We start from the raw sequence: 24,738 nt of genomic DNA on the forward strand, positions 1-24,738 counted from the left end.
CAGCATCAGTCCTCAGATCTGGGGTAGCCCACTGCAGCTAACGGTCAGGTAGTTCCTGCAAATTGCCAGTAAGTTGTTCATCCCATCATAAAACTTTCTGATCTCTCCTAAGGGAGACCCAGAGGATTGTCTCATGAGAAAGTCCAGATAATATCTTTGGTAGACTTGTCCCACGTTGTGTTGTCTTCATTCATGTACATTTTGAGGGCAAAAAGGGCCTGGCTTTGTGAAGCGCACACAGATGCATCTCAGGCAAAAAGCAGTATCAGTTGAGCTTTTTCAGTTCTCTTCACATCTGGGGACAGGGAGAGGAGCAAACATACACGTGTCACTAGATATCCTGTGCTCTGAATCCTATTTTGGGGAATACTTTCCAGTGCTGGAGGACACAGAACTGCAGCCCATTCTGTGCTTTATGTCATGTCACCTTTAGCAGTGGGGCACTTCACGTGGTAGCTGGGTGCATGACCTAAGATGTAGTTTCACCAGAAGAGGAAGCGTTATCTGCAAGGTGTGGTACACCAGATATAGGGATATAAGGAGTTTTTGTGCCTAAAAAGGACCAAGTGGAAAGCAAAATGGTTGATGTAGATGTACTCAGTTGTTTGTTGACATGGTAGCCTGTAAAGTAAGATAAATCTCTGTGTAAGATTTATGAAGAAGTCTTGATTATTGGTTATTTCTGTACTTTAAAATTAACTAATATCCATTTAATTAATTGGAAGGAGGGGTTACAATAGACCACTTGGATTTCATCCAGCTAATGTTAGTGTAGACCAGAGAGGAATAGGAATTGAGGTGGATAGATCAGTAGAAAGTTTAGCCCATGGCTAAGCTGTGATAAATGCTGTTTACTTGAATTTCTGCCTCTTTTTTTGATAAATATCTTGCTGTTTCAAATCATGTGATGTTCTTATTTGATCCTCAGATCAGAAAGTTTAAAGTCCACACAAAAAGATCTTCTTAACTTTCAGCTGGAGGCCTTTCTGAGTGGTAAAGTGAAGATCACAGATTATTTTTGAGCATTACTAAATAGCATTTTAATGAAGGACATGGGGTTAAAAGTACAAAATTCAGATGAGGTGGTCTGTGTTCTCTTGCTATTTCTACTGCAGACCGTATGATCTTAGAAGTCAAGTGACTGCCTTATGATCTTTGGCTGTAAAGGGAGTACAGCTCTTCCCAGAGTGAATGTAGCAGCTTCTAAAGCAAAATATTGTATCAATAATAAAAAATAGAATAGCATTGAATGCTGAGTATTAACATACTGTATATAATGTTGTTTAGGTGCAGCATGCCATGGAGATCTTACAGAAAAGCTGAAGCTACTGTACAAAATGCACGTTTTGCCTGGTAAGTAAATGATGTTAAAATAGCTGTCTTGTTGAGAACAGAAATTTGGAGCAGAGTTGTTTATGACTAGCTTTCCCAATTAAAAATTAATTTGTGGGAATCATTGTAGCTGTTTATTTGGCAGTAAAACAAGAGAGCTTCTACCATAACCAGACATGGATTTGGAAAGTCTGAAAGCACCCATGCAGCTGTCTATTGCTCTGGCCACAAACAGGCTATTTATATGTGTCTCTCACCTGTTTAGCTGGGGTTGGTGACTTCCCCCATGCACAACAAATACGGTGTTCTTCAACATTTGTTACCATAATGCACTTTATTTAACAGTGCAACTACTTTAAAATGTTCCTGCACGCCCTGACTACTCGTTTCTGTCCCCAGACTTTCTTCTTGGTTTCTTCTCTGGGACACATTTATGGAATGACTTGGAGCTTCCCTTCCCTTTGCAGAGGGAAGCTCCAGGTTGTTCCATAGATGTGTCTTCCAGGGAGCTGAGAAAGGTAGTTTAGGGTGCAGAGGGGATGGAAACATATCAAAACAGCTTTGTCCCTGAAGAAGATGCTGTCCTGGAACTGTATCCCCTCTGGCTTGTCACATGTCTGCCAAAAAGAACCTATTGCTGTCCTCACCGAATCTGCAATTTAAGTATGTTGTAACTGTTTGGGTAGTTTAATTCTTGTGCACCTCTGGTAAAGATATCCAAAAGCTTTGAGAAGACATTCACCTTCATGTGCTTTGATCATGCATCCCTAAGGGCTCACAGCTGGCTGTGCTGGAGGTAGACTTGAGTGATTCATTGATTTAACTGGAAAAAAAATACAATTTTATTGAATTATAACTGAAGAGACTGCAGCTTCTGGTATTCAGGCACTGGTAAATTCATACCAAAACATGACAGACTGTTTCCAGCTAGGAAAGGGTTCATGCCATGCTAAGGACGTGCTAGGAGCTGCACAGAAGAACTTAATGGAAGTAGGCATGGGAAGATGGGCAAGCCAGGCTCTGAAGGCAAAAAGCTGAATATCAGTGAGGAGACGCTACAGGTTCAGTTGTTCATCTCCTGTGAGCTGAAGAGAGGTGATTCCTAACCCATCACATCCTCACGCTTTCACTGCTGGAAACTGACAATTCTAAATGTATTAATGGAAATGTGTTCTAGTTTTTAATTAAAGGATGGAATTTTTAATGAAGGAATTTTATTGTATTGCTTAGATCCATCCCCTGAGCAAGAAGAGCCAGACTCTGCTTTTGAAGCTACTCAGTACTTTTTTGAAGACATCACACCAGAATGTACACACGGTAGGCATCCGTTGTCTCAGGCATGAAAAGATGAGGTAAAGAATTTCAGACAACATGTCTTCTTAGGAAGCTACTTTTTATTGGATTAAACTCTGTAAGCAAAGTATTGTCTGTAAAAAGAAGTATATATTTTTATATCCTCAGAGGTGCAGGCATGTGTACACTAAGAACTCCCCTGGATTGTGCATTGCAGAAGCTCTCTCAGAATGATGTCATCAGTGTGTTGCAGTAGAAGTGATTTTGTGCTAAGATGGAGAATGAGAATAAATATATTGGCTTTCAAGACATATTTGGATCAGAACTTAAAATATTCTAAAAAACTGAAGCCAAAAGGTATACCAAAACATAGTTCAGCAGTTTGAAATATTTTTGTGCCCTAAGGACAACCCGGGTCTCATCATTGTTGTCTTAAATGGCATTCTCTTTCTTGAGATGCTGGATGTTAAGTTTCTCACTGATACAAGAGAAATATTGCCCAACCTTCAGATTACAGGGGGAAGGAAGGTTGTTTGAAAATACAGGTAAGAATTAATAGACCAGAGATGGCAATTTTAAGTCCTGATAGACAAAAGAAGATTCACTAATATAATCAGCAAACATGCTAGAAGCTGTTTGTGTTGTGGTAACACAGCCTAATAATCATCATACTACACAAGCAAAACTGAAGACAGTCCCTGTCTTAGTATTTATATTCTTAATTTTATGGAATTTGTCAACAGACTTAAGAATAAGGAAAAATCATCATTTAGTCCTATCCTTTTTACTCTGCATTTCCTGCAGTGTAAACGTTTTCTTTATTTTGCACTGTGCACATGAAAAGTATGTATGTATCTGAAACCACACTGATCTCTCTCTCCCCCTGCCCCTCCACTTCCTAGTTGTTGGCCTAGACAGCAGGAACAAAGGAGTAGATGATGGGTTTGTTACAGTGAGTCTGAAAACAGACAAAGGTATGCATGGTGTCTCCGTTTGAATTACATCTTTCATTTCTTGTAAAGATGCTCCTTTTGAAAATGGAAAAAAAAAGTATTAATTTAAGGTTTCTTCATGGACTTTTCCTGCATCTCTGGGTAATTTGTTGACAATAGGCAAGAAGAGCTCACAAGAGAATCGAAATTATCTGAGAATGTGGAGCCAGGAGAATAAATCCAAAGCAAAAAACACAAAGGAGTTGCCCAAACTGAATCAGGTACTTCTGCTGACAACTACTTATTTTTCATTAACTTTAAACTTTCTTCACATGCCTATAAATATTCGATACGTTAACACTAAATGAAGGTTTTATTTTGAGGCAGATACTTTTTTTTTTGGCAGAGCAGCAGTCAGCTGATTACAGAAGTAAGTTGTTTTCAACATACTTTAACTGGCATTCAGCTCCCAAAACGTCCTAAAAACGAGATACACACGTGCAGGAATGATAACTTATTTGGATCTCCAGACAAAGGGCGAGATGGCACTGAATATACCCAGCTAGCTCATGATGTCCACTACACATTACCTGAAAGAAACATTTAATATTTTGTAGTTTTTACTGTCAGTGTCATTGCCCTTCGATCCATAGCTGCTGTGGAGGAGGAGACCCACTGGGACAGCCGTTTCCTCCAGAGCACATAGGGAAGGTTTATTCCTTGTAGAGCAAGGCTTCTTACTTAAGGTAGCCCTAAGCAAATCTTCTTCCTATTTAATTTGTGAGCTTTGAATTCCAAAAGGCTCATGTCCCACTAAGTTACCACTGTTAATATAGAGTGCTGCAGCTCTCTTATTTAATTTTTCATTAGTTCTCAATAGTTTTATCAGACCCCTAGTTATACCTGCAAGAATATCCAGCAAAAGGAACGCTTGGTGTTTGAGTGCTCACCCTCTGTTGCCCTCCTGTGGCCACAGAGAAATTAATTTGTCATATGTTGGAAGAAACATCAGATCACAGATCACAGAATCACAGGGGGTTGGAAGGGACCTCTGGAGATCATCTAGTTCAACCCCCTGCCAAAGCAGGTCCACCCAGAGCAGGTTGAGGAACTTGTCCAGGTGGGTTTGGAATGTCTCCAGAGAAGAAGAACTCCACCACCTCCCTGGGCAGCCTCTGCCAGGGCTCTGCCACCCTCAAAGTAACGAAGTTCCTCCTCATGATAACCACCAAGCTGTAGTTGTTCAAAGCAGTAAGTGCAGGAGATCACTGGTGCCAATACAAAAGAGTAACCACCTTCATGGCCGCATACAGTGGAACATCACTTTCTGCCCTATCTTTTAGGTTCCAAGTTTTCTTACAAATCGTAGCAGTTCAACACAAAAGAAAGTAACATATAATTCCTCGCAGCTTTCATTAGTATTACATTTAATTCTAGACATTTTGGTAAAGTGTTAAAACACAAGTTTTCTAATGATGCAATCTCCTAAACCTCTAAAACAAAGTCAATAAAATTGGCTGTCCGATTTCACTCGCTTAGCAATTTCAAAAAGAAATACACTGGAACTCATCCAACAGTTTATTCTAAATAGCTTTTGAGGGGCAATGCGTCTGGCTGCCCAGTCATAGCAAATGCTTTCTAGACCACACCTAGATTATTTCCAGTTTCAGTTTAATCACACAGACTAACGTGTCATACCACCATTCTGGACTTTTGAAACTGATTTAGTAAATCTCGGTCTGATTTGTTTCCTGCTTTCTCATTAATGTTCCCTCCCTCTGTGCGTTTAGGGACAGTTCATTGAACTGTGCAAGACAATGTACAATATGTTCAGCGAAGACCCCAATGAACAAGACCTGTACCACGCCACGGCTGCTGTGACGAGCTTGCTTTTGGAGATTGGGGAGGTGGGTAAGCTCTTCAGTGTCCAGCCCACGAAGGAGACAGAGGGCAGCAGTACCAATTGCAGCAAACCCATTCAGAGCGAGCTGTTTCCAAAGAAGGAGCACCAGCAGTACCCCCTCGAACAGCACAAGCCGTTCCAAAGCGGCCTCGTCACCAACGACGAGGAGGCCGTTGGCACCGACAGCACCCTGGGCATGCAGATGGAAGACATTAAGCTGGAAGACTCTTCTCCCAGGGACAACGGAGCCTGTTCTTCCATGCTCATTTCCGATGATGATACGAAAGATGATAGTTCCATGTCCTCCTACTCGGTCCTGAGTGCGGGTTCGCATGAAGAGGAAAAGCTGCACTGCGAGGACATCGGCGAAGACACCGTGTTGGTACGGAGCAACCACGCCACTTCTCTTCGAAGGAGCACTAGCATCGACAGAGACTGGGCCATTACCTTTGAACAATTTTTGGCCTCCCTTTTGACTGAGCCAGCGCTGGTTAGGTACTTTGACAAGCCTGTGTCCATGATGGCTAGGATTACTAACGCTAAAAACGTGAGGATGATGGGTAAACCAATAACCTCGGCCAGCGACTATGAAATCTCGACTATGTCGGGATAAAAGGCAGTTGGTTTTTTTTAATTTTTTTTATTTTATTCTGTATTTATTAGTACCTGGCACAGGAATTTTTTTTTTTTATTATTATTCTGTATTTATTAGTACCTGGCACAGGCCCTGGTATTTTCAAACCATGATTGTTTTCACTAATGTGAAAATGTTGGGGTGCAGACTTAACTATCTTGAAGTATAATCACTCTTTCTGTGGGAAATGTTACACAAATGCAAATTTTATTCAAAATACAGAAAAAAAAAATAACAGTTGTCAGTGAAGTGTGTGTATTATTAACCTTGCTGTCAATATGAAATGGTAAAGATTAGTTCTTAATTTCTAATCGTAAACTTAATGCCAATATTTATGTGCATTTTTAAAATAGACATTATGTAGAGATCTGATTCTTGGGGGGCAAAAAATGAACAAAACAAGAAGTACCTAAAATTTAAAGGGACACTGTCAACCTGAATAGGACTGTAGGTGGAATTAAGTTCCAGGCAACATCCCTGAAGGGCAATTTGAGTTCATATAACATTTTTATCTTTTTTCAAAGAGGATAATGGGTTTTAACGTCTGCTTCAATTTTTTATTTTTTTTTTAAATGTATGAAAGATCACTTCAGTGACCCCTGCCTGGCTCCTAACTTCCTCTGCTTGAGCCTGGTACGCTCAAATAACAGTGAGAAGTCCATCCCAAGCCTGGCTGGCACATTAGGCAAACGTGGTGAAATGTGATGGTTTCTGCTCCGATGAAAGGCAGAGCCCATTTGCCTTTTCCCTGGGTTCGGTGGCCACTGGCAGCACCAAACCCAGCTGAGAGAAAGCCCTTTCCCAGCTGTGGCCACCACGCAAAGATCTCCAGCGTGACCCTGCCTGGAGCTCTATTCCTAACCAGTGGGCTTGGAAGCTTTGCTGGTGTGCTCCAAAGGTAGGGTATGCAGGTCCCAGAACAGATTGGTAGAGTCTCTTTTTAAAAACTGAAAACTGTTTTTAAAAGTTAAAAAAATAAATATATATATATAGATACTTTTAAGGCTGGATCTACAGCATATATAGCTTAGCTCTTCAAACTAACCTTTACCACCAACCTATTATATTCTTGTTAGATTAAGAAAATAAAAACCTGTATTGCGTAAGTCTTCATTTACAACAGTGTAAAGTAGCAGTAATGAGAAAAATCTGCAAGATAATGTAACTGAATGTTTAAGTCTTACTGAGAACACTGTCACTTTATATAAAATGAATAGTATCCTGTATCAACTTACTGAATAATATGTTAAAATGAAAACTGGAGCACCTGCACTTTGAATCCTTGCTTCTTTTGTACAGATATTCAGGATTGGTTTTTTTTAAATTTTGTTAGCTGTTTTTTAATTCATATTTGTTCAGTTCAGGATCATGCCTACATGCCTAATCTTTATTTGCTATTTTGAAAATGTTTTCTGTAGAATACTGTTGATTTTTTTATACTCCTGTATATTGCATCCATGTAACTTGCAGATTTTTTAGCAGAAGCTATGTTGAATTCTTTTGTTTTAAAAGAATGCTTTTAAACTGTCAGATGAAGTGGTGTTTAACCACAAATAGGTAATGTGAACAAATAAAGTACACTCTGCACATATTTGATTTTTAACTATTAAAATCACGCTAGAGGGAAAAGCAGGTGATGGCGGTTTGTTACACAAGACAAATGACTTCGGATCTTCAACACCAGGTTTCAGAACAAAAGTGTTTGTTGTTTCCGTGCCTGGTTTTGTTTAACACTTGAATTTGTATAATCCAATCTGCAACAAGCAACCCCATGCAGGCTTCTCTCGCACTACCCCGTTCCAGTCAGCAGTTTTCCCTGCTCATATTTGCTGACAGCAGTTGTTACTGCTTTTTAAGACCCCCCAGGTATTTTGTGACCCATCTGCTGGGCGTGCTCTTAAGGCTTTATACAGTAGAATGTTTTCTGCAGGGTCCTGGTGAGCTGAGGTGATCAGCCTCAAGAACCGTGGCAGGGGCAGAACAGCACTGGATGGGCTCTGTTCAGTGAACTGCAGTTTTGAAACTTAACCATCTATTTCTGTGTGTATGTAAAGTTAATTTGCAAAACACAGCTGTTAATTTCTGAGCAGTGCTCATCTCTCCCTTGTCTCAGTCGGTTTACTCTTGATATTTTTTCCTTCTGTTGGGAGTAGAATTCTCTCCTTTATAATTGAGCCATATATAGAGTACATACAGCAGTATGAAAAGGCAATATAGTCTTTCTGCATATCAGACTGTGTAGATGAGTTAATGTGTGTCAAGTAATGATACTCTTTTGAAGCTGTAATCACCGTTTTGAAGAATGTGACTTTGTTTTAACTTAAGATGCCAAGGCCAGAGCAGAGGGCTTTATTGTAATGCCTGGCAGCTGATTCTCACAGAAGTCTTCAGCACTAAGGGTTAACATCCTTAAGCAGACTGTTGACCTTTTCAAGTTTGCAGATCCCTAAATTGTTTTTCTTTTCAGTGTCTGTCCTGGCAAAGTGCATGTAAGCCTATGGGCAATCTTCCACAAGCCCTAGAAACGCACAGGCCACCCATGAAAAAGTATTTTTGATCTTAAAAGGGTTTGCCAGCTTTGCTTTCGCCCACCCACAGTTGTTTTGCTGTTACAGCCCCCGTAAGGAGAAGAGACACCCACAAGTGGGACTCTGGGGCAACAGGAGCCATTCTACAAGGCAGCTTCTTTTGGGTTTGCTCCAGTAGCCTTCCTTACCTTCCTGATCCTGTCACTAAAGCCAGGTCACCTTTAAGAATGGCTTTGCTGCAGGTAGCAGCCAGGTGAGATGATTTTCTCTGGATTTTTTGGGTGAGGCTGCTCACCTGATTAGGGCCACAGCTGATGGCCACCTGGATGACAAGATCTGCTGTGACCTGTTCTTCAGTAGCTGGCTGGGAGCTGGTGGGAGGAGAGCTGCAGAAGAGTTCAACTGACCAGCAGACGGTGATGTGGGACCTTCAAGAAAACGTGAGTGAATATTTTTGAAGTCTTACCTGTATATGTAGTTATGCTACACAAGCAAGTCAGTAGGGCTTTAGAAGTATCTTGTGCTTTGTGTGATTTGAGACAGGGTCTCCTTAACCTGTGAACTGCAGAGTTTAGTTAAAAAAAGCTATAAAGAAACATTGTTCTCAAGCTTTTCTTTTTCCAATCTGTCTTTCAAGTTGCTCAGATGCTGATAGCATATGAATGTTCAATGGTGCTTGTTTCCTTCAGTGCAACATCTCACAGCTCCTGCTTGCTCGGCGTTAGAGCCGAGGGTTGTGTCTTTGAGACTGGTGAAGGTTTGTGTTACATGAGTGCTGGGCAAGCAGACAGAAAGCTCCTTATGTGATGTGTTAAACCTACTGAAAATTTGACATCAAAACTGTAAAAACACCTTAGTGGTTCTTATTTGGTGATGTTTGAACTTCTGTGATAGGATGTCAGGTGTTGTGCCATAAATGAAGGTGTCAGGAGCTGGTATGGTCTGTGCTGTGGTATTTAAGGGGGCTGTGGGAGAGAAATGAAAGGGTTTCAAAGCAGTTGGTCAAGCAAAGAGCTGGTGGTTCTGCTGGGAAAGCTGTGCAGCCGGGTCTGGTTCCTCAGCTGGGTGCTCTCCGAGTTTTTGGATCTCTCCTGTCACGGGGTGTTTGTTATTAATCTTGCAGCAGCATTTTGAAACTGTGGTGATTGGGTTTCTCAACAGTAGGTGCGATATGGAAACCAACGTGAAACTGTCGGGAAGAGTTTGAATTGTCAGGTCCCCACCAGTCTGGGCTGGGCACACGTTGATGAGTTCCTGTGCTGTTACCCTCCAAACTTCTGGCATCTCTGAGTGACTTAACCATTATCTCTTGTCTGTTCCAGTTGTTGGTAATTCAGTAATAACAAGGTACAATGTAGCCAGAAGATGCCTTTTTACTATAAAAAAATACTTGATGCTGTTGTATCCATTTCTGTAAGAAAAAATGGACTAGTTGGGCTTAGACTAAAACATCTGGAAAAAAATGAGGAAAGGCTGAGGAACAGCGAGGGGTTGGTAGGTGAGCTCAGCCTGATCTCCTGGCCTGTTGGGTTTGATTTCTTGGTTTTTGGTGGGGTGGTTTTTTTTAAAGCTTAAAACAGAGCTTCTTTTAAAGTGAAGATTTCAAGACTAACTGAGATAAAGCAGTAATCAATCTCTACTGCTCACAGCAGTGTGGCAGCCTACCCAGGTAATACTCTCTTAGTTCCATCATCAAAATTCCAGTCCAGCGCTGAAGAGAGCCCCGTAGCGCTAAAGGAACTCAGCAGAACTGCTCTCTGCCTCCTTCCAACCCAATCTGCTTTCGTAGTTGCTATAGATCAAGGAAGTCAGTTCTACTTTCTGTAGTATGGACCGAAAGAATTTGAGAAAAGGGATGTCACCCCCTTTCAGGTCAGGTGTGGACCCGAGTCATAGGTGCTATAGATCAAGGAAGTCAGGTCTAATTTCTGTAGTATGGACCAAAAGAATTTGAGAAAAGGGATGCCACCCCCTTTCAGGTCAGGTGTGGACCCGAGTGAGAGGATGGCTGAGAAGCCTGTGGTCTGCACAATACACAGCAGCAGGGACTTTGCTCAGATTTAAATCTTATTCCTGTCTTCTGGTGTTTGACTTGAGGTACACATGATTTCAAAACTAAAAAGGCATGTGAGCCGGCCAGCCTTTGTTCCAGCTGTTGTTGTGTTGTTCCAGTTCAGCTTCCATACACACAGCTGTTCTGCCACTGACCATTTCAACCCTCCCTGCTACAGCCTTATTTCCTAGTACTGCCTTTCCCAGGCACAAACTGCAAGCCCAGGAATCATAGGGACCTCTAAACAAGTTCTCTGAGCTTCTCCCTCTCTGAGGGGGAAAAACACTTAACCAAAAAAACTCCACCCCAAAACTAAAAAAAAAAGAGGCTAGGATAAAGCTTTTTCTTGTATCACAGTGCCCATGGATTAACTGAGGGCTTAGTCAACTGGAAATTATGTTTTCTAGCAGACATAACACTGATATTGACAGTATTTTGGAATAACTCGTTTATTTGCTACCATTGTAAACATCTCTTTCCACTACACAGACATCACAGTTTACATTATTGCTTTTATATTGTGGTAAACAGAAATTTCTATTAGTATGCAGCTACCTAAGCACAGTGTGGTAAGAAGAAACTGCCCCCAAGCTGTTGTGGGCTGGTTTTTTTTCTTCCCTAGAGAAAGACAATATATAGACTGACACACGAAACATCGGTCCAAAGGTCGATCACCATTGCACTACAGCAACACAAAACAAGTGTGACAGAAAGAAACACCAGGTTACGTCTTTACTACGCGTTCACTAGCAGTATTTTCAAGAATACTGGCTGCTGAACTCCCACCTAACTAAATACAAACTTTTTCATCACGGTAATTCTTAAAACAAGGCTAAGCAACTTTTTTTTTTTTTTTTAAATGTTTGTTATTTAAACGAGGATAGAAAATCTGGAAAATGAATGCTTGGGGATTTGTGTGTAAAATTAATTTTTTGTTTGCCTTTTTTTGTTTTGTTTTGCTTTTCAAAGAGTGAAAATCCCAAACTATTTATCTGAGGTGCTTAAATTGGCCCCTTTTCCTGTTGTCCTTTAGGAGAAAATGCCCTGTTCTTTACACTGCTGTATCAGATGACAGAAGCACAACCAGTTTAAAATCGTCCTTCCTAAGCAGCACTCTCTTCAAATCGCTTTCCAATCAAGTTGGTTACTTAAGAAGCAACGTGTTTACTTATTGAAAGACTAGAATTTTACTTTTGCTTGTGGTAAACTTCTATTTAGATTAATTTGTTCATGTAGTGGTACCGTGTTTCAAGCATATACTAAACAACAAAAGTGGAGGTAGTTTGTTAAACAGTTGCTACATGAACAACAACAAATTTAGAGAACCACCTTGTTGTCTTCAGATTTTTTCTAAAATTACTATTGCATGTAAGCTTTCACTCAGTGAAAGCTTTAAAGAGGCAGCAAGTTAGAAAACTAACAGTACCTGCAAATTCCAGTAATACATACTTTAAAAATGACAGTTAATAAATAACAACAAGAGAATTTACCAAGGTTTTAAAACTCTTGGAATACACCACGAGCAACAAATTCTGATGGTAAACAAATTGATCGTATCAACTTGCAGAAAGGTGCCCTACCTCCATTTTGACTCTTCCATAGCCTCAGGGCTGTCACCCTACAACAGAGTTCCTATGAAATACCGCTGACTAGTAAAACACACTTCTTCCCTTCCCAAAACACAAATTTACCTTTTCCCATATATTTTCTAGCTACTACCATAATACAATTACCCTACGGCTGGTGCAAAACAGGGACACCCAGTACTAGTCTACATAGAGTGAGTGACTCCTCGACAGAAGGACTGGGCTACTTGATCATACAAAACTACATGCAAATTCTGTTTACTAGGAGGGGGTATTGGAGCCTAATGTAAACATCCACCTTAATTAATTACTACATGCAAACTAATGTGTTCCCTTATATCTCACTCATCTGATGAAGGCTGGGTTTACTTTTTTCCCTTATACACTGCCACAGTTTGCTCCCAGCTCACACCTTGATTATTTCTTTTTAAAAAAAAAAACTAATCAAGCTGCTAATGAGCTGCAGACTCTAGCCCAGGGGAGTGTTCTAAAGAGGTGGCTCAAACAATTTTGTTACTTGCTAGCGAGCAGCAGATGAAAATAAAGAATGGGATCTCCTTTCCTCCTGCTGCTAAACACATTAGGGTCACTTCTGAAATTCAAATAACCCAGTCTCCTGTTGCTTGCAAAGGAGATCTATAAGCAATAGCAAAAATTATTGATGAAGGAAGATGGAAATGACAGAAGCTGGGGCTAGAAAGTAACAGAAAACCTCTCAGCCGCTGGGAAAGAGTATGCTTTCCACTTCCTTCCTCAGATTTTAGTAATGTCCAGTATCTACAAGGGTCAGAGAAACGGAACCCTGCTGCAGGACCTGCATCTCAGAACATTCTCTACAGCATCTCAGCTTTCTCACTGGTGAGAATTACAGGACCTGGGAGTAGCAAAAGAACTAGGCTTCCTGTGGTCAGTTTTTTGTCCAGTTTAGTCAGTTCAGCTGTTCAGCTCACAAGCCACAGCATAACCGTAAATACTCCCTAAAACATCTTCACATTGCTTTGTTTTTAGGAGATTAGCATCAACCCCACACAGATGAGACAAACCCTTCTCCACCCTGCACGTGTTAAACTTAAGAAATGTTTAACTCTCATCTATACCTAAAGAGAAAACACAAGTCTGCTACCTCCTACATATATACTGTCTACCCTGATCAGGAGCTTTCTCACAAATACGAGATCACCAACATTTAAGGGATCAAGAGGAATTGGGTGGATGCAGTGCAAGAAGTCACTAATTACACAATACAGACTCACAGAATTACCGAGGTGGGAAGGCACCTCTGGGGATCAACTAGTCCAACCCCCTGCCCAAGGCAGGGTCACCTAAAGCAGGCTGCTTAGGACTATGTCCAGTTGGGTTTTGATTATCTCCAAGGAGATGTAGTATTACATACTGTAATAATACATTTAATACTTATGTAGTGTAACCTCACTCATTACAAAAAGGGGGTTGTGTTTGTTTTTTTTTTTTTCTTCTCATGTTTAATATTTCTACTCTCCAGGAAGTTGCTCCCACACTCTCATAGTAACAGTTAAAACAGAGCAACAATCCCCCCCCTTCCCTCTACCAAGAGGGAAACCTAAATGGTATCCTGAGGTGCTTGAGGCTCAGGGACATCAGGTCCAGAAGTTAACTAATTTACCTGAGATGATTTTAAAGAAAAAAAAAAAAAAAAAAGAGGCATGAAAGCTTCTGTTAGTGTACAAATTTTGTGCCACTGTGTGCTATTTAGGTATATACTGAAAGAACCTTTCCCAAGTAACTCAAGCTTCTAAGGCTATGATCTGGTTACAGAATCAAAATAAAAAACTGATTGAATAAAGCAGAAGGCACTTATTTAATAGTAGATTTTAGAAAAAAGAAGTGATGGTCATACCAAATCTGTTTAAAGTTGCTTTAAGCAATAATTAGTCACAATATAGATATGAAGTCCTATTGACTAGATTGTCTGAGGATGCCAAGATTAAGGAATGTGTCACAGTTGCATCCCTTCTGTGGAAAATACATCTTTGTTAGAGACTTGTACTCAGGTGTGAATTTATTTTCACAAAATAGGGACTGCAGCTGCAAAGATAGTTTTTAATGAGTGAACTTTACCAAAGGGCTAAGCTAACTCTCTTGTACTTCCTACTGAGAATACCCCATTAGCTGCTAAAAGACAGAGCTGATAACAGATACAGTATCTAAGTCAAGCAGCTGAGGTCAGATTAGAAATATATGAAGACTTTTACAGTAGAAATATTTTTTAGAAGGAGTAGCTTTAGTCTGAGGATCTGATCCTCACACTGATGATTTCTGGTTCTTTTTGTTTGTTAGCAAACTGAGTTTTTTCCAAGCATAGAAATTTGCTGGTACAAATCCATAGATAAAAAAATTTCCTTAGCTAGAAGTAGCTTCTAGTAAGTATGTTAGTGTGTTGACAGATTAAGCCTCTTCTCCAAAATCACAAGCAACTAATACATGCCTTTCATGGGCCTCTTCATCACAGAGAACTTCAACATAGACTGAGCAATCAACTACACGTACAGAACAAGAACACAAAAAGTCTAAAACCAGAGTAATTTCAACTAAAAGAGGTTTTTTAAAAGACAATTAACAGTTAAACGTATTCATGGAAAACACGATGCAGCATAAATACCTGCTTCATGTTCCTGCACCAAGAGGTATAAAAGAAATTGTGAAAGCAAGTGATCCAGAGGCTCTTGAGATTTGTGGGTTGTTTTTTGTGTTGGTTTGTTGGTTGGTTTTTGTTTGTTTTGTTGGTTTGTTGTTTTTTTTTAAAAGCTGTCCTTTGGAGAATAGCATATAAAGACCTGTAAACAGAGGTTGATTGTCCAAGCTTTCTTAACTGAATTTTGATTATTTTTTAAAAAAATGTAAAAAAAAAAAAAAAGAAAAAGTTCTATCGTTAAACAGTTTTTGGTGAAACATGCAAAACTTCCATCCAAATGCATGATTCCATTTTTGATGCAGAACCTCATAGACTGCAGAGGAGTTAAGGGTTCTTTTTATTTTGCAAGGTTAGTATCACATCACAACGCAGCAGAAGTCTCTTAATTTTTTCATGGAATTTCTCTCTGTACTGGTTGAAGTGCATAATGCTTTCTGGTTCTTCTTCAAACCAGAACTTGTCAAACTCATAAACCAAATAACCTGCAAAGAAAATAAAATACTCATTGGCAAAAATGACCTCCATAATAATCTGCCTTGATCTAGCTAGAAATAGAATGATCCTTTAGACTCTACTCAATCCCTTAAAATAGGGAGTGTCCCATCCTGGTCAAGAGCAAGCTTTTGGACACTGTAATAAGGAATAAAAAAAAAATAAATCTACTGAGTTTTCAGACTGCAGTCTCTAATATACAGAAAGCCACCCAAATTTATCCCTTAAACGTTCATTTCTGCAGCACAATGTTTAAGCATCAGGTGCATTTCCAATACTCGATCCAGAAGATAAACAGCTTGCTCTGGCTAATGAGAAAAGAGTAGAAACTTACTCCAAAACCACCTAAACTCTACGTTGTAGGCTTCCCGCCGGTGGTCTGTACCAAAGAAGCTACAGATACTTACAGTAAAACTGATGGAAGTGTTCCATCTGCGGTGATCCAGAGACCATGTTGTACAGATGAGACTTTAAAGCACCGTTCTTAAGTAAGCTGTATGCCATCTCTGTCAGATTGATTCCAACTATTGCGTAAGAATATCTGCAACACCAATCACAGGGCACGTTTTACCTTGTGTATGGAGGGACTTAGAAGCTTCCCTGAAACAGGCTGCATTAGGATAACCCTCAGAGTAAATTTTTGCTATTGTACTTGTTGACAAGCTGACCCTGGCCAACAGCTTTTTCCATTCCTTGGTGTATCCAACCACGTAAAAGTTATTTAAAAACGCTAGTTTCCTATACAAATAGTATGGCAAATAATGGGATGGCAAGGCTAATCAACATGGACCTCGATTTGCTCATCTGATGTTGTTAAATCTGCTGGAATATTAAAAATCAGACATCAAAAAATATTGTTAGAGTATAAATAGAATGGTCACTTAAACCTGTTCTTTGAGCTGAAAAAACCCCTGTTTTTCTGTAGCATAGTAAACAGTCCTTTAAGAATTTCTATTGTGGTGCTAAAACAAGTGTTTCTGGGGGAAGGGGAAAAGAAAAAAATCATTTTTGTCAATAATATGGGTATTTAATTGATCTAAATGTCTCTGGTATCTTATTCATGACCTAGTTGCACAAGGTAGTATTATTTACAGTTGAAGCCATGAAAGCTTCCCATTCTTGGTGGGAGATTGAGTTATCTGGGGATTAGATGGATCAGATGGTATACAGAAGAAAGCTGTTAAACCTGTGTATCTGACTGCTTTTAGAGTGTATTTCCCTGTAAAATGAGCTAAGTCTTAGAATATGCAAAGTTTTCAAAAATGAAGTTGAAGCTGAACAACGAAACATCCATTTGTATATACTTAACTAGAGAGCAGAAACCTAGCAAAAAAAAAAGGGATCTTAAAAGATAATCTATACCACACCAACACAGGAAAAACAACCATTTGTATATATTTAACTACAGAGCAGAAAGCTAGCAAAAAAAAAAAAGTGATCTTAAAAGATAATCTATACCACACCAACACAGGATCAGTAAGAGGGAGAAAAATAAGTTTTACCTTCTAAATCTAATCTAAGCCTACTACAAATAAAACAATAATGCTAAAGATGTTCACTGTGTTAACCAAAGCCAATATTTTGCATTATTTTTGTTCCAGCAAGTCTATTCTGAAAAGAAAAAACAGCTGCATATAGCTCCCAGCCTGAAATTGATTTCTGTGTTCAGTTTCTCACACCTTTCTACTCTGGCCCTTTTTTCATCCTTTAATGGGAAAAAAACCCCACAAATATTTCTCTCTTTATATTCAGCACACGTAGTTGGCAGTCTTCACATAAGCTTTTACACAGAACAAGCTAGAAAAAGTCATATAGTGACTTACCCCAGCTTTGGGTGATTTGAACGAGAGAGGATCTGACGAGCTTCGTTGGTGTAATGCTTACTAAAATACCTGCCAGTGTAAAACAGGATCTTCCATTATTTTTTTGGAAGTTCATACAAAAAAAAATAATATCACGTAATCAACATCAAAATGTGTATCTTTAAACTAAAGCTAGATATTGCTCTGTACTGAAAAATGCTGCAAAATGAAGACCACGGAAAAGGCAGCAAATTAAATTATATTCAGCATGAATTAAGAATACTGCTCTGTACTGAAAATGCCACAAAATTAAGACCACGGAAAAGGTAGCAAATTAAATTATATTCAGCATGAATTAATATAGTAAAAGAATAAATAATTGTGAGCTGAACATCAAGTATAAAGTTCTGCCAAGTCCACAATTACCTTAGCAAAGTTACACAAACCTGTTTATTTTTCATTACAGTAATTAATTCAGGAATTTTGAAAGCTTCTGACGAGTTACTTTTCAAGTTATAACCTATCAAATCTATAATATGACAACAAAAAAATAAGGTGTCTTGGGCAACTCTCTATTCTTCTCCTCTCTTGTTGGCTTCTACCCAGCCACACACTTACAGATGAGCAGCTGCTAGAAATGTTGACTTATTTAGTTCTATTCTTCTCCTCTCTTGTTGGCCTCTACCCAACCACACACAGACGAGCAGCTGCTAGAAATGTTGACTTATTTAGAAAACATTGATTTTTGCACTGTACAGAAGTCATAGTTTCTGTTTGCTTCTATTCAGTCTTTATTATACCGACTTTGCACTGTACAGAAGTCATCGTTTCTGTTTGCTTCTATTCAGTCTTTATTAGAACTAGCACTAGCTAGAGAAAATATATACATATTGAAAATTAGTTCAGAAAAGTTTTTAGGACGCGCCTAGAAACTCCTTCTTGCAGGTAAGCTGCCTTGATGGAACCCATCTATTGACTGACTTGCTTAGTGCAAGGATTAGAGATTTCTCAGCCACATGCTCTATTGAAAATTAAAAGAGAAATTAAATACTTATTTTCACTTACACCAGATTAACTAATCCCAGCAGGCCCATTCCTCTGAAGTCTGTTTTGGGGTCATCACCTTGGAAGCCGATGTCACACCACTGCTTGGTGATTCTGGCCTTCAGATTCTCATGAGGCATCAGCAAATTCCAAAGCTGCACAAATACACTTCCACGTTATGCACAGCTGCTAAAGCACTGCAAGTCACTTAATTCAGAGCACTTGCTTTGAAAGCATTCACCAATGAACAGGATGTAATCTGCACGCTGTTCTTTTCCATTAGCAGCAATCCAGAGTCATACTAGAATGGCTTACTTCAGCAATTAGGAAAATTAATACATGTAACATTGCCTCTTTGACATTGACTGGGATGCAGTAATAAGAAAACACTAGTGTCTTTTTTATTTAGTAATTATTGGTTTACAAAGTTAGACGTGCATAAATATCTTTTTACTTTTTTTATCATGATTCTTCAGTGGCCCATTGCAAAATTATTTTGCTACTAATATGTTGTTATGTTTGATTTCACACCAAGTAATCCTAGTGCAATCAATTCTAGTTTACTAATTTGTTTTGCTTTGATGTTGTGTTTTAATGCGTCACTTCTATAATGGCTTAGCAGTTCACGGGTAGAAAAGAGCTTTAAATAGGCCAGCTGGTAAGAATACTACCCATAAATGAAGTTCATTCAAGCTGTTGCACTTGGAGGGAAAAAACCACAAACAAATAGCTTTTTTTATTGAAAAGATTATTTTCACCTCAATTAACTGTTCCTCGTGTTCTTTGTTATCCGAATCATACGGGACCTTCCTCAGACTTTCCACATTCAAATAAAGTTTTTTATAACCTGATATCTGCAGTAAGGAGATACGCAGATTTGTCTTAAACCTGAAATAGTAACAAAACATCACACACAGAAGCTATAAAGAGTCGTAGTTAGCCATAGATTCTTGCTTGAATTACCAGATAAGACCTTTCATATGTTAAGGTAATGAAAACACTAAAATTAGGAAGTGCTTATGTTTAACTTTCAAACTACAGCATATCAGTTAAGTATACTGTTATATGGATCTTATTTCTACTTAAAAAAACCAACCAAACAAAGAAAAAAAACCCAAAAAACTAGCTGGTTCTAGTGCTGTAGAGTCAGGCCTTATTCACTTAAATTATGGAAATAAAAAATAACTTAACTAAAATCTGTGATCACACAAGAAAACTCCATATATCATACCAAACCCTGTACCTTCACCTACCCCCAGGCTTTTTGTAAGTCTTAAAGTGAAACTCTGTCAGAAGTACTTACAGCTTCAAAGAAGCATTTAATTAAAGTTTTGACTATTCAGAATTTTTCCTCTGAATCACTTATAATTACTTATGCAGATGAATGTAAACATTAATCAGGCATCACTATACCCTCTCAAATATATTTAGGCAATCACATAGTTCATGTAATCAACCTATGCAATAATCATGTTATTTAGAAATAAGGAGTGAGAGAAGGGACCTGCAAGGCAGAGATGCAGTTATCCCAAATCTGTATAAATTTAAAACTTTGCAATTTGTTTTCTGAACTGAAAAGGATATAACCGTACTTTATTTTATAATTTCATTCTAAAGATCCGTGCTGAAAGGCCTAAATATTGTATCAGATTAAGAAACCACAAGAATGCACCAAGAAGTCAAAATAATCTGCCATGAAGAACTTATGTTTGGCTTCTAAACGTACCCCGTATCCTTCTGTGCAATTTTCTTTTCTTTCATGACATCTCTGACACACTTCTCAACTTCACCTTCCTCAACATGTACAGCATTTCTTAAAACCTAGGAAGTTAACACAGGAAAAGACCTCATGAGGAATGCAGAAATCTATCATCTACTTTATTGTTAATTTCTTAGTTTCTGTATACCTGCCTTGTATGCATCCTTTAAAGGAATGCAGAAATCTATCATTTACTTTATTGTTATTTCTCAGCTTCTGTATACCTGCCTTGTATGCATCCTTTACTATACAAAAGCAGTCAATTTGTTGCAAATGTTTACAATAAGTGGGCTCAAATTGCATATAAAACATTTGCAATAATTACATAAAAGCTTAACTTGTAACTTTGTCAGACTGTAAACAAGCAATCTTTAAACAGGAGTGCCATAAAGAATAAACAAAAAGCTCAAGAGTTGCTTAGTCTAGGTTCTCATTTGCTTTCAGATGCTGAATTGAAACAGGTTCTTCCTAATCCATTTGAAACAAATGCTGCCTAGCTAAAAACACTTCACATTTTAACTTTGTCTTCTCAACTTTTTATGATCGCAATGCATTCTTTAATACAACTTATGCTAATACCAAAACAGCTTCATTTCAGTAAAACAGAAGGTTAACTCTTTTAAAATGGACCGTTAGTAGACTTGATATATTCATTTAATTGGGAGATGCTAAAAGACCCAGCCATACTGTGGCAACAAAGATGCTTGTGGCAGTTACTAATTCTCTCTCAACATCACATTGCAGTGATCAGCTAGACAAAGGGAGAATGCAGTCCCCTCACTGCTAATGAAAAAGTTTTGTTCAAAATACACAAATTTCAGGGTTTAAAGTGTTAGCTTATGTGTAACTGCTACAGAACAATCAGAATGAGCTTGTCAGTTAAATGTCTACCTGTGAACTTGCACTACATTTTTTTTCCAACAATTCAAGACATTACTGTATACGCTGCATTTAGTTGCTTTATCCATATCATTTCTCTGTATCACACCTCTGATTTTTACAAAAACAGCAAAGGAGATTTTTGTGACAAGGAGAACTGACCCTCTTGAAGAACAAAAACTCTGTATAACAGCTATTGACTTGCCAGTAAAGAGCAGGTAATCTTTCAGAGATTAAAACAAACACTTGAAGGGATGTGGGGTTATTTTTGAGAAACCTTGACTAACCCAGCATACAGAACCCCAAATGGTGTTCTCTCTGCCTTTTTATTCCTCTTCTTTCCTCTGCCCTCAAAAAAGTAAATGCACGTATTCTTTTCTGGGATCTGTCTCTGAAATAAAGTTTTATTACGGTTTAATCTCTAGTATCTTTTACCTTATTCTTTGATGATGCCAGTGAATGTTCTGCAATACAAAAAAAAAAGTCACAGTTAAAATTAATTGTTTTAAATAACTGACAACAGCTGTTCTGGTGGCATGTAAACATTATAAAATTTTGCAACCCTTTTATTCAAGTAATTAATCAAAAGTTGCTCAGTCTTAAAATCAACAGGTATCAGGCAACTGAAAGTCTTAATTTTTTTTTTATAATCCCCGAGTACAATGCTGAAAATAGACTTGGATTTTTTTTAAACATTGACCGATTATTGACCAATACAGAAGCAACGATAAATTTGAAAAGGTGTCAAGACAAAAATCTATTTGTTCCATTCTTAGAAATGTTTTTGTGTTTGTTACTGAAGCACAAGGAAGCTAAATCACTTCCTCAAGTTATTGTTAAAATGGCAAAAACTAGAAGTAGTTTCTTAAATTACTATTTTTGATCAAAATTCTGCATCAAGCAGAACTGTGCATTTCATCACTTTTCCTCCCTCACCATCACCACACCCCCCAAAATCCATTCATGTCTGTTTTGTGTGGCTTTTTTTAATAACAGGAAGGCAAGAACATCCACAATGTGACAGGAAGATTCTGAGGGCAAATACCAGCTTTCTGATTCACTTTTTGAAGCTAACTGGAAGCAGGCAAGGAAACTAGGTCTGATGTTCTGATTTAAAGTTCTCACAGAGTAGGTGGGAAGAATGGAATGGTGAAAACATGATCCAGGGGATGCTTACTGCACTTGGGACAGGTTCTGGTTTCCAACAATTGTGCTTTTCACGATGCTTCTAAAGATCTAAACCAGTCCTTGGGGAGACCTTATAGAGCCCTTCCAGTAATTAAAGAGGGAATACAGGAGAGATGGGGAGGCAGTCTTTATCAGGGAGTGTAGCGGTAGTATGAGGAGTAACCATTTTAAACTGGAAGAGGGGAGATTTAGATTAGATATCAGGAAGAAATTCTTTACTGTGAGGGCGATGAGACACTGGAACAGGTTGCCCAGAGAAGCTGTGGCTGCCCCATCCCTGGACGTGTTCAAGGCCAAGCTGGATGGGGCTTTGAGCAACCTGCTCTGGTGGGAGGTGTCCCTGCCCAGGGCAGGGGGGTGGAACTGGATGGTGGTATTTAAAAGACATGTAGATGTGACGCTTGGGGACATGGTTTAGTGGTGGACTTGGCAGTGTTAAGTTTATGGTTGGCACCCGATGATCTCAGAGGCCTTTTCCAACCTAAATGCACCCGATGGTCTCAGAGGCCTTTTCCAACCTAAATGATGCCGCGACGGATTCCACCTTGCAGGTCCCTTCCGACCCAACCACTGGATGGGATTCTGCCATTACCTATGCTCAGCGTCCGCCGCGCCCCTGCCTTCAAGCCGTCAAAGACGCGCTGCAGTTCGCATTTCTGAGTCAGCAGCCGCAAGATCCACTTCAGCCAAAAACGCAGGTACTTGCTGTACAGGAACCCCCACAAGTACACCAACATCTTCTGCGGGAGGAAAGCCCCGGCGTTAGCAGCAGGGTCGCGGCGGCGGCGGCCTCGTACCCCCGTCCCCCTCAGCCCCGTCGTCCCCTTTCCCTCCCCTCAGCCCCGGTTCCACCTTCCCAAAACACCCTCCCCTTCGCGGGGGGCAGCACCGCCCGCCACAGGCCGGCTCTCCCCTCAGCCGCGCGCCGGTCGCGGCGGCGGCGGCCTCGTACCCCCGTCCCCCCAGCCCCCGCCGCGGGCACCTGCGGGCGGCAAGCGGCTCAGCGCAGCCTCCCGGCGCCCACCGTGGCGGCGCCCCGCTACCGGCGCCCCGCCGCCCCCCGCATCCTCACGCCGGAAGCCGCCTGTCGTCGTCGTCCCCCCCTCTTCCCGCACCGAGGAAGTGACGGCGGGGCGGAAGTGCCCGTTGGGAGATACCTTCCCCCTTCCCGGCGGCCATTAGTGCCCGCGCTCCTCCTCAGAGGGGACGGAGAGGCGCCCGGGGCCCTGCTCCTCAACGCGCCCGGCCAGCGGGCGGCCTGGCTGCGGGTAAAGCAGCTTCTGCCTCAAGAGCCCAGAGGCCTTGGCTGCCAGCCCGGTGTGGGAGGCGGAGGCTGAGGTGGCAGGCGCATCACCCTAGGTGGTGGCATGGAGGCCTTCGGCTGACATTTTTAGTCCGTCAGACGAGGGGTAGGGGTTTTAAATGGAAAGAAGGTAGATTGAGGTTAGACGTGAGGAAGAAATTCTTTCTTGTGAGGGTGGTGAGACACTGGAACAGGTTGCCCAGAGAACTCACGGATGGATGCCCCATCCCTGGAGGGGTTCAAGGCCAGGCTGGATGGGGCTTTGAGCAACCTGGTCTGGTGGGAGGTGTCCCTGCCCAGGCCAGGGGGTTGGAACTCAATGATCTCTAAGGTCCCTTCCAACCCAAACCATTCTCTGATTCTGTGATCAGTCCTCGCTTGCCAGCTGGGACATGCCACTCTCACTTCAGGGTTCACCCTGGTATTAAACAGGGAGTTGACACAGGCTCACACCTGGGCCAAAAATCGTTGTCCCATCTCACTGGTTAATGCCCGCACCCTGTGCATGATGCCTTACAAAGTGCAGTCGGGCATTGCTTGTGTTTGTTTAAGTGTTTACAAAACTGCTTGAGGACTTGTTTGCCTCTGCTATAGCTGAAGGCAGGGCCAATCAGAAAGATGTTATGAATTTACTTAAGCTAAATGCTTTTAAGGAGGAGTGCTTTGCCATGGATGCTGTTTTGCTGTTGCGTAACAGAGGTTCAGCCTAAGTGTTGCATTTAGTTCTGGTCAGTACTTCCATTGTATTATAATTAATGATTGTTTCAGTAAACATGAGTTGAACGGTTCCTTTGAGGACAGCAGAAGGAATTCCTATTCCTCTAAATTATATGCAAAATTTGGAGGGTTGAAAGTGAGCTGACAGACTTGCTTGACCACATTCTGGTACACTTTTTAATATGAGGAAATTGAAGTACCTTTTACACAGAATCAAAAGCCACGCAGCAGGTCTCCCCTCAGCCGCGCGCTGTTAACGGCCGGCGCCGGCCCTCGCGCGCCGTTAACGGCTGGCGCCACCCCCTGCGCGTGAGGCCGAGCGGCCGTTGGGCGCCAGCCCTGAGGCGACCCTTTCCCCCTCACACCACCCCAGCCCCCGCCGCGGGCACCTGCGGGCGGCAAGCGGCTCAGCGCAGCCTCCCGGCGCCCACCGTGGCGGCGCCCCGCTACCGGCGCCCCGCCGCCCCCCGCATCCTCACGCCGGAAGCCGCCTGTCGTCGTCGTCCCCCCCTCTTCCCGCACCGAGGAAGTGACGGCGGGGCGGAAGTGCCCGTTGGGAGATACCTTCCCCCTTCCCGGCGGCCATTAGTGCCCGCGCTCCTCCTCAGAGGGGACGGAGAGG

General features: G+C 40.8%; 2 protein-coding genes across 6 annotated transcripts in view; one reads left to right on the plus strand and one right to left on the minus strand.

Annotated features, from left to right (window-relative positions):
* TBC1D9 (TBC1 domain family member 9) overlaps positions 1–7,723 on the plus strand; it is a 53,285-nt gene extending 45,562 nt beyond the window's left edge. The window contains exons 17-22 of one of the 4 annotated variants that reach the window (XM_014950009.1): positions 1,288–1,353; positions 2,563–2,649; positions 3,528–3,599; positions 3,738–3,838; positions 5,348–6,095; positions 6,139–7,723. In XM_014950009.1, coding sequence (XP_014805495.1) covers positions 1,288–1,353; positions 2,563–2,649; positions 3,528–3,599; positions 3,738–3,838; positions 5,348–6,073 — 1,052 coding nt within the window. In that variant the 3' untranslated portion in view covers positions 6,074–6,095; positions 6,139–7,723. The other 3 variants (XM_014950008.1, XM_014950010.1, XM_014950011.1) reach the window with 3 other exon arrangements.
* Positions 7,724–11,099: 3,376 nt separating this feature from the next.
* ELMOD2 (ELMO/CED-12 domain containing 2) lies at positions 11,100–24,532 on the minus strand. 2 transcript variants are annotated; one of them, XM_014950053.1, is made up of 9 exons: positions 24,506–24,532; positions 22,689–22,836; positions 21,344–21,372; positions 19,997–20,091; positions 19,029–19,158; positions 18,292–18,425; positions 17,248–17,316; positions 15,832–15,965; positions 11,100–15,414 (listed from the first exon to the last, which is right to left on the minus strand). In XM_014950053.1, the coding sequence occupies exons 2-9, from the start codon at positions 22,831–22,833 to the stop codon at positions 15,257–15,259; spliced, it is 894 nt and encodes a 297-aa protein (XP_014805539.1). In that variant the 5' UTR covers positions 22,834–22,836; positions 24,506–24,532; the 3' UTR covers positions 11,100–15,256. The 2 variants fall into 2 exon arrangements, with proteins under 2 accessions (XP_014805539.1, XP_014805538.1); XM_014950052.1 differs by lacking the exon at positions 24,506–24,532 and adding an exon at positions 23,079–23,205.
* Between the last annotated feature and the right edge of the window lie 206 nt (positions 24,533–24,738).

Source organism: Calidris pugnax, unplaced genomic scaffold (assembly GCF_001431845.1).
Source record: "Calidris pugnax isolate Ruff unplaced genomic scaffold, ASM143184v1 scaffold42, whole genome shotgun sequence".
Taxonomy (NCBI): domain Eukaryota; kingdom Metazoa; phylum Chordata; class Aves; order Charadriiformes; family Scolopacidae; genus Calidris; species Calidris pugnax.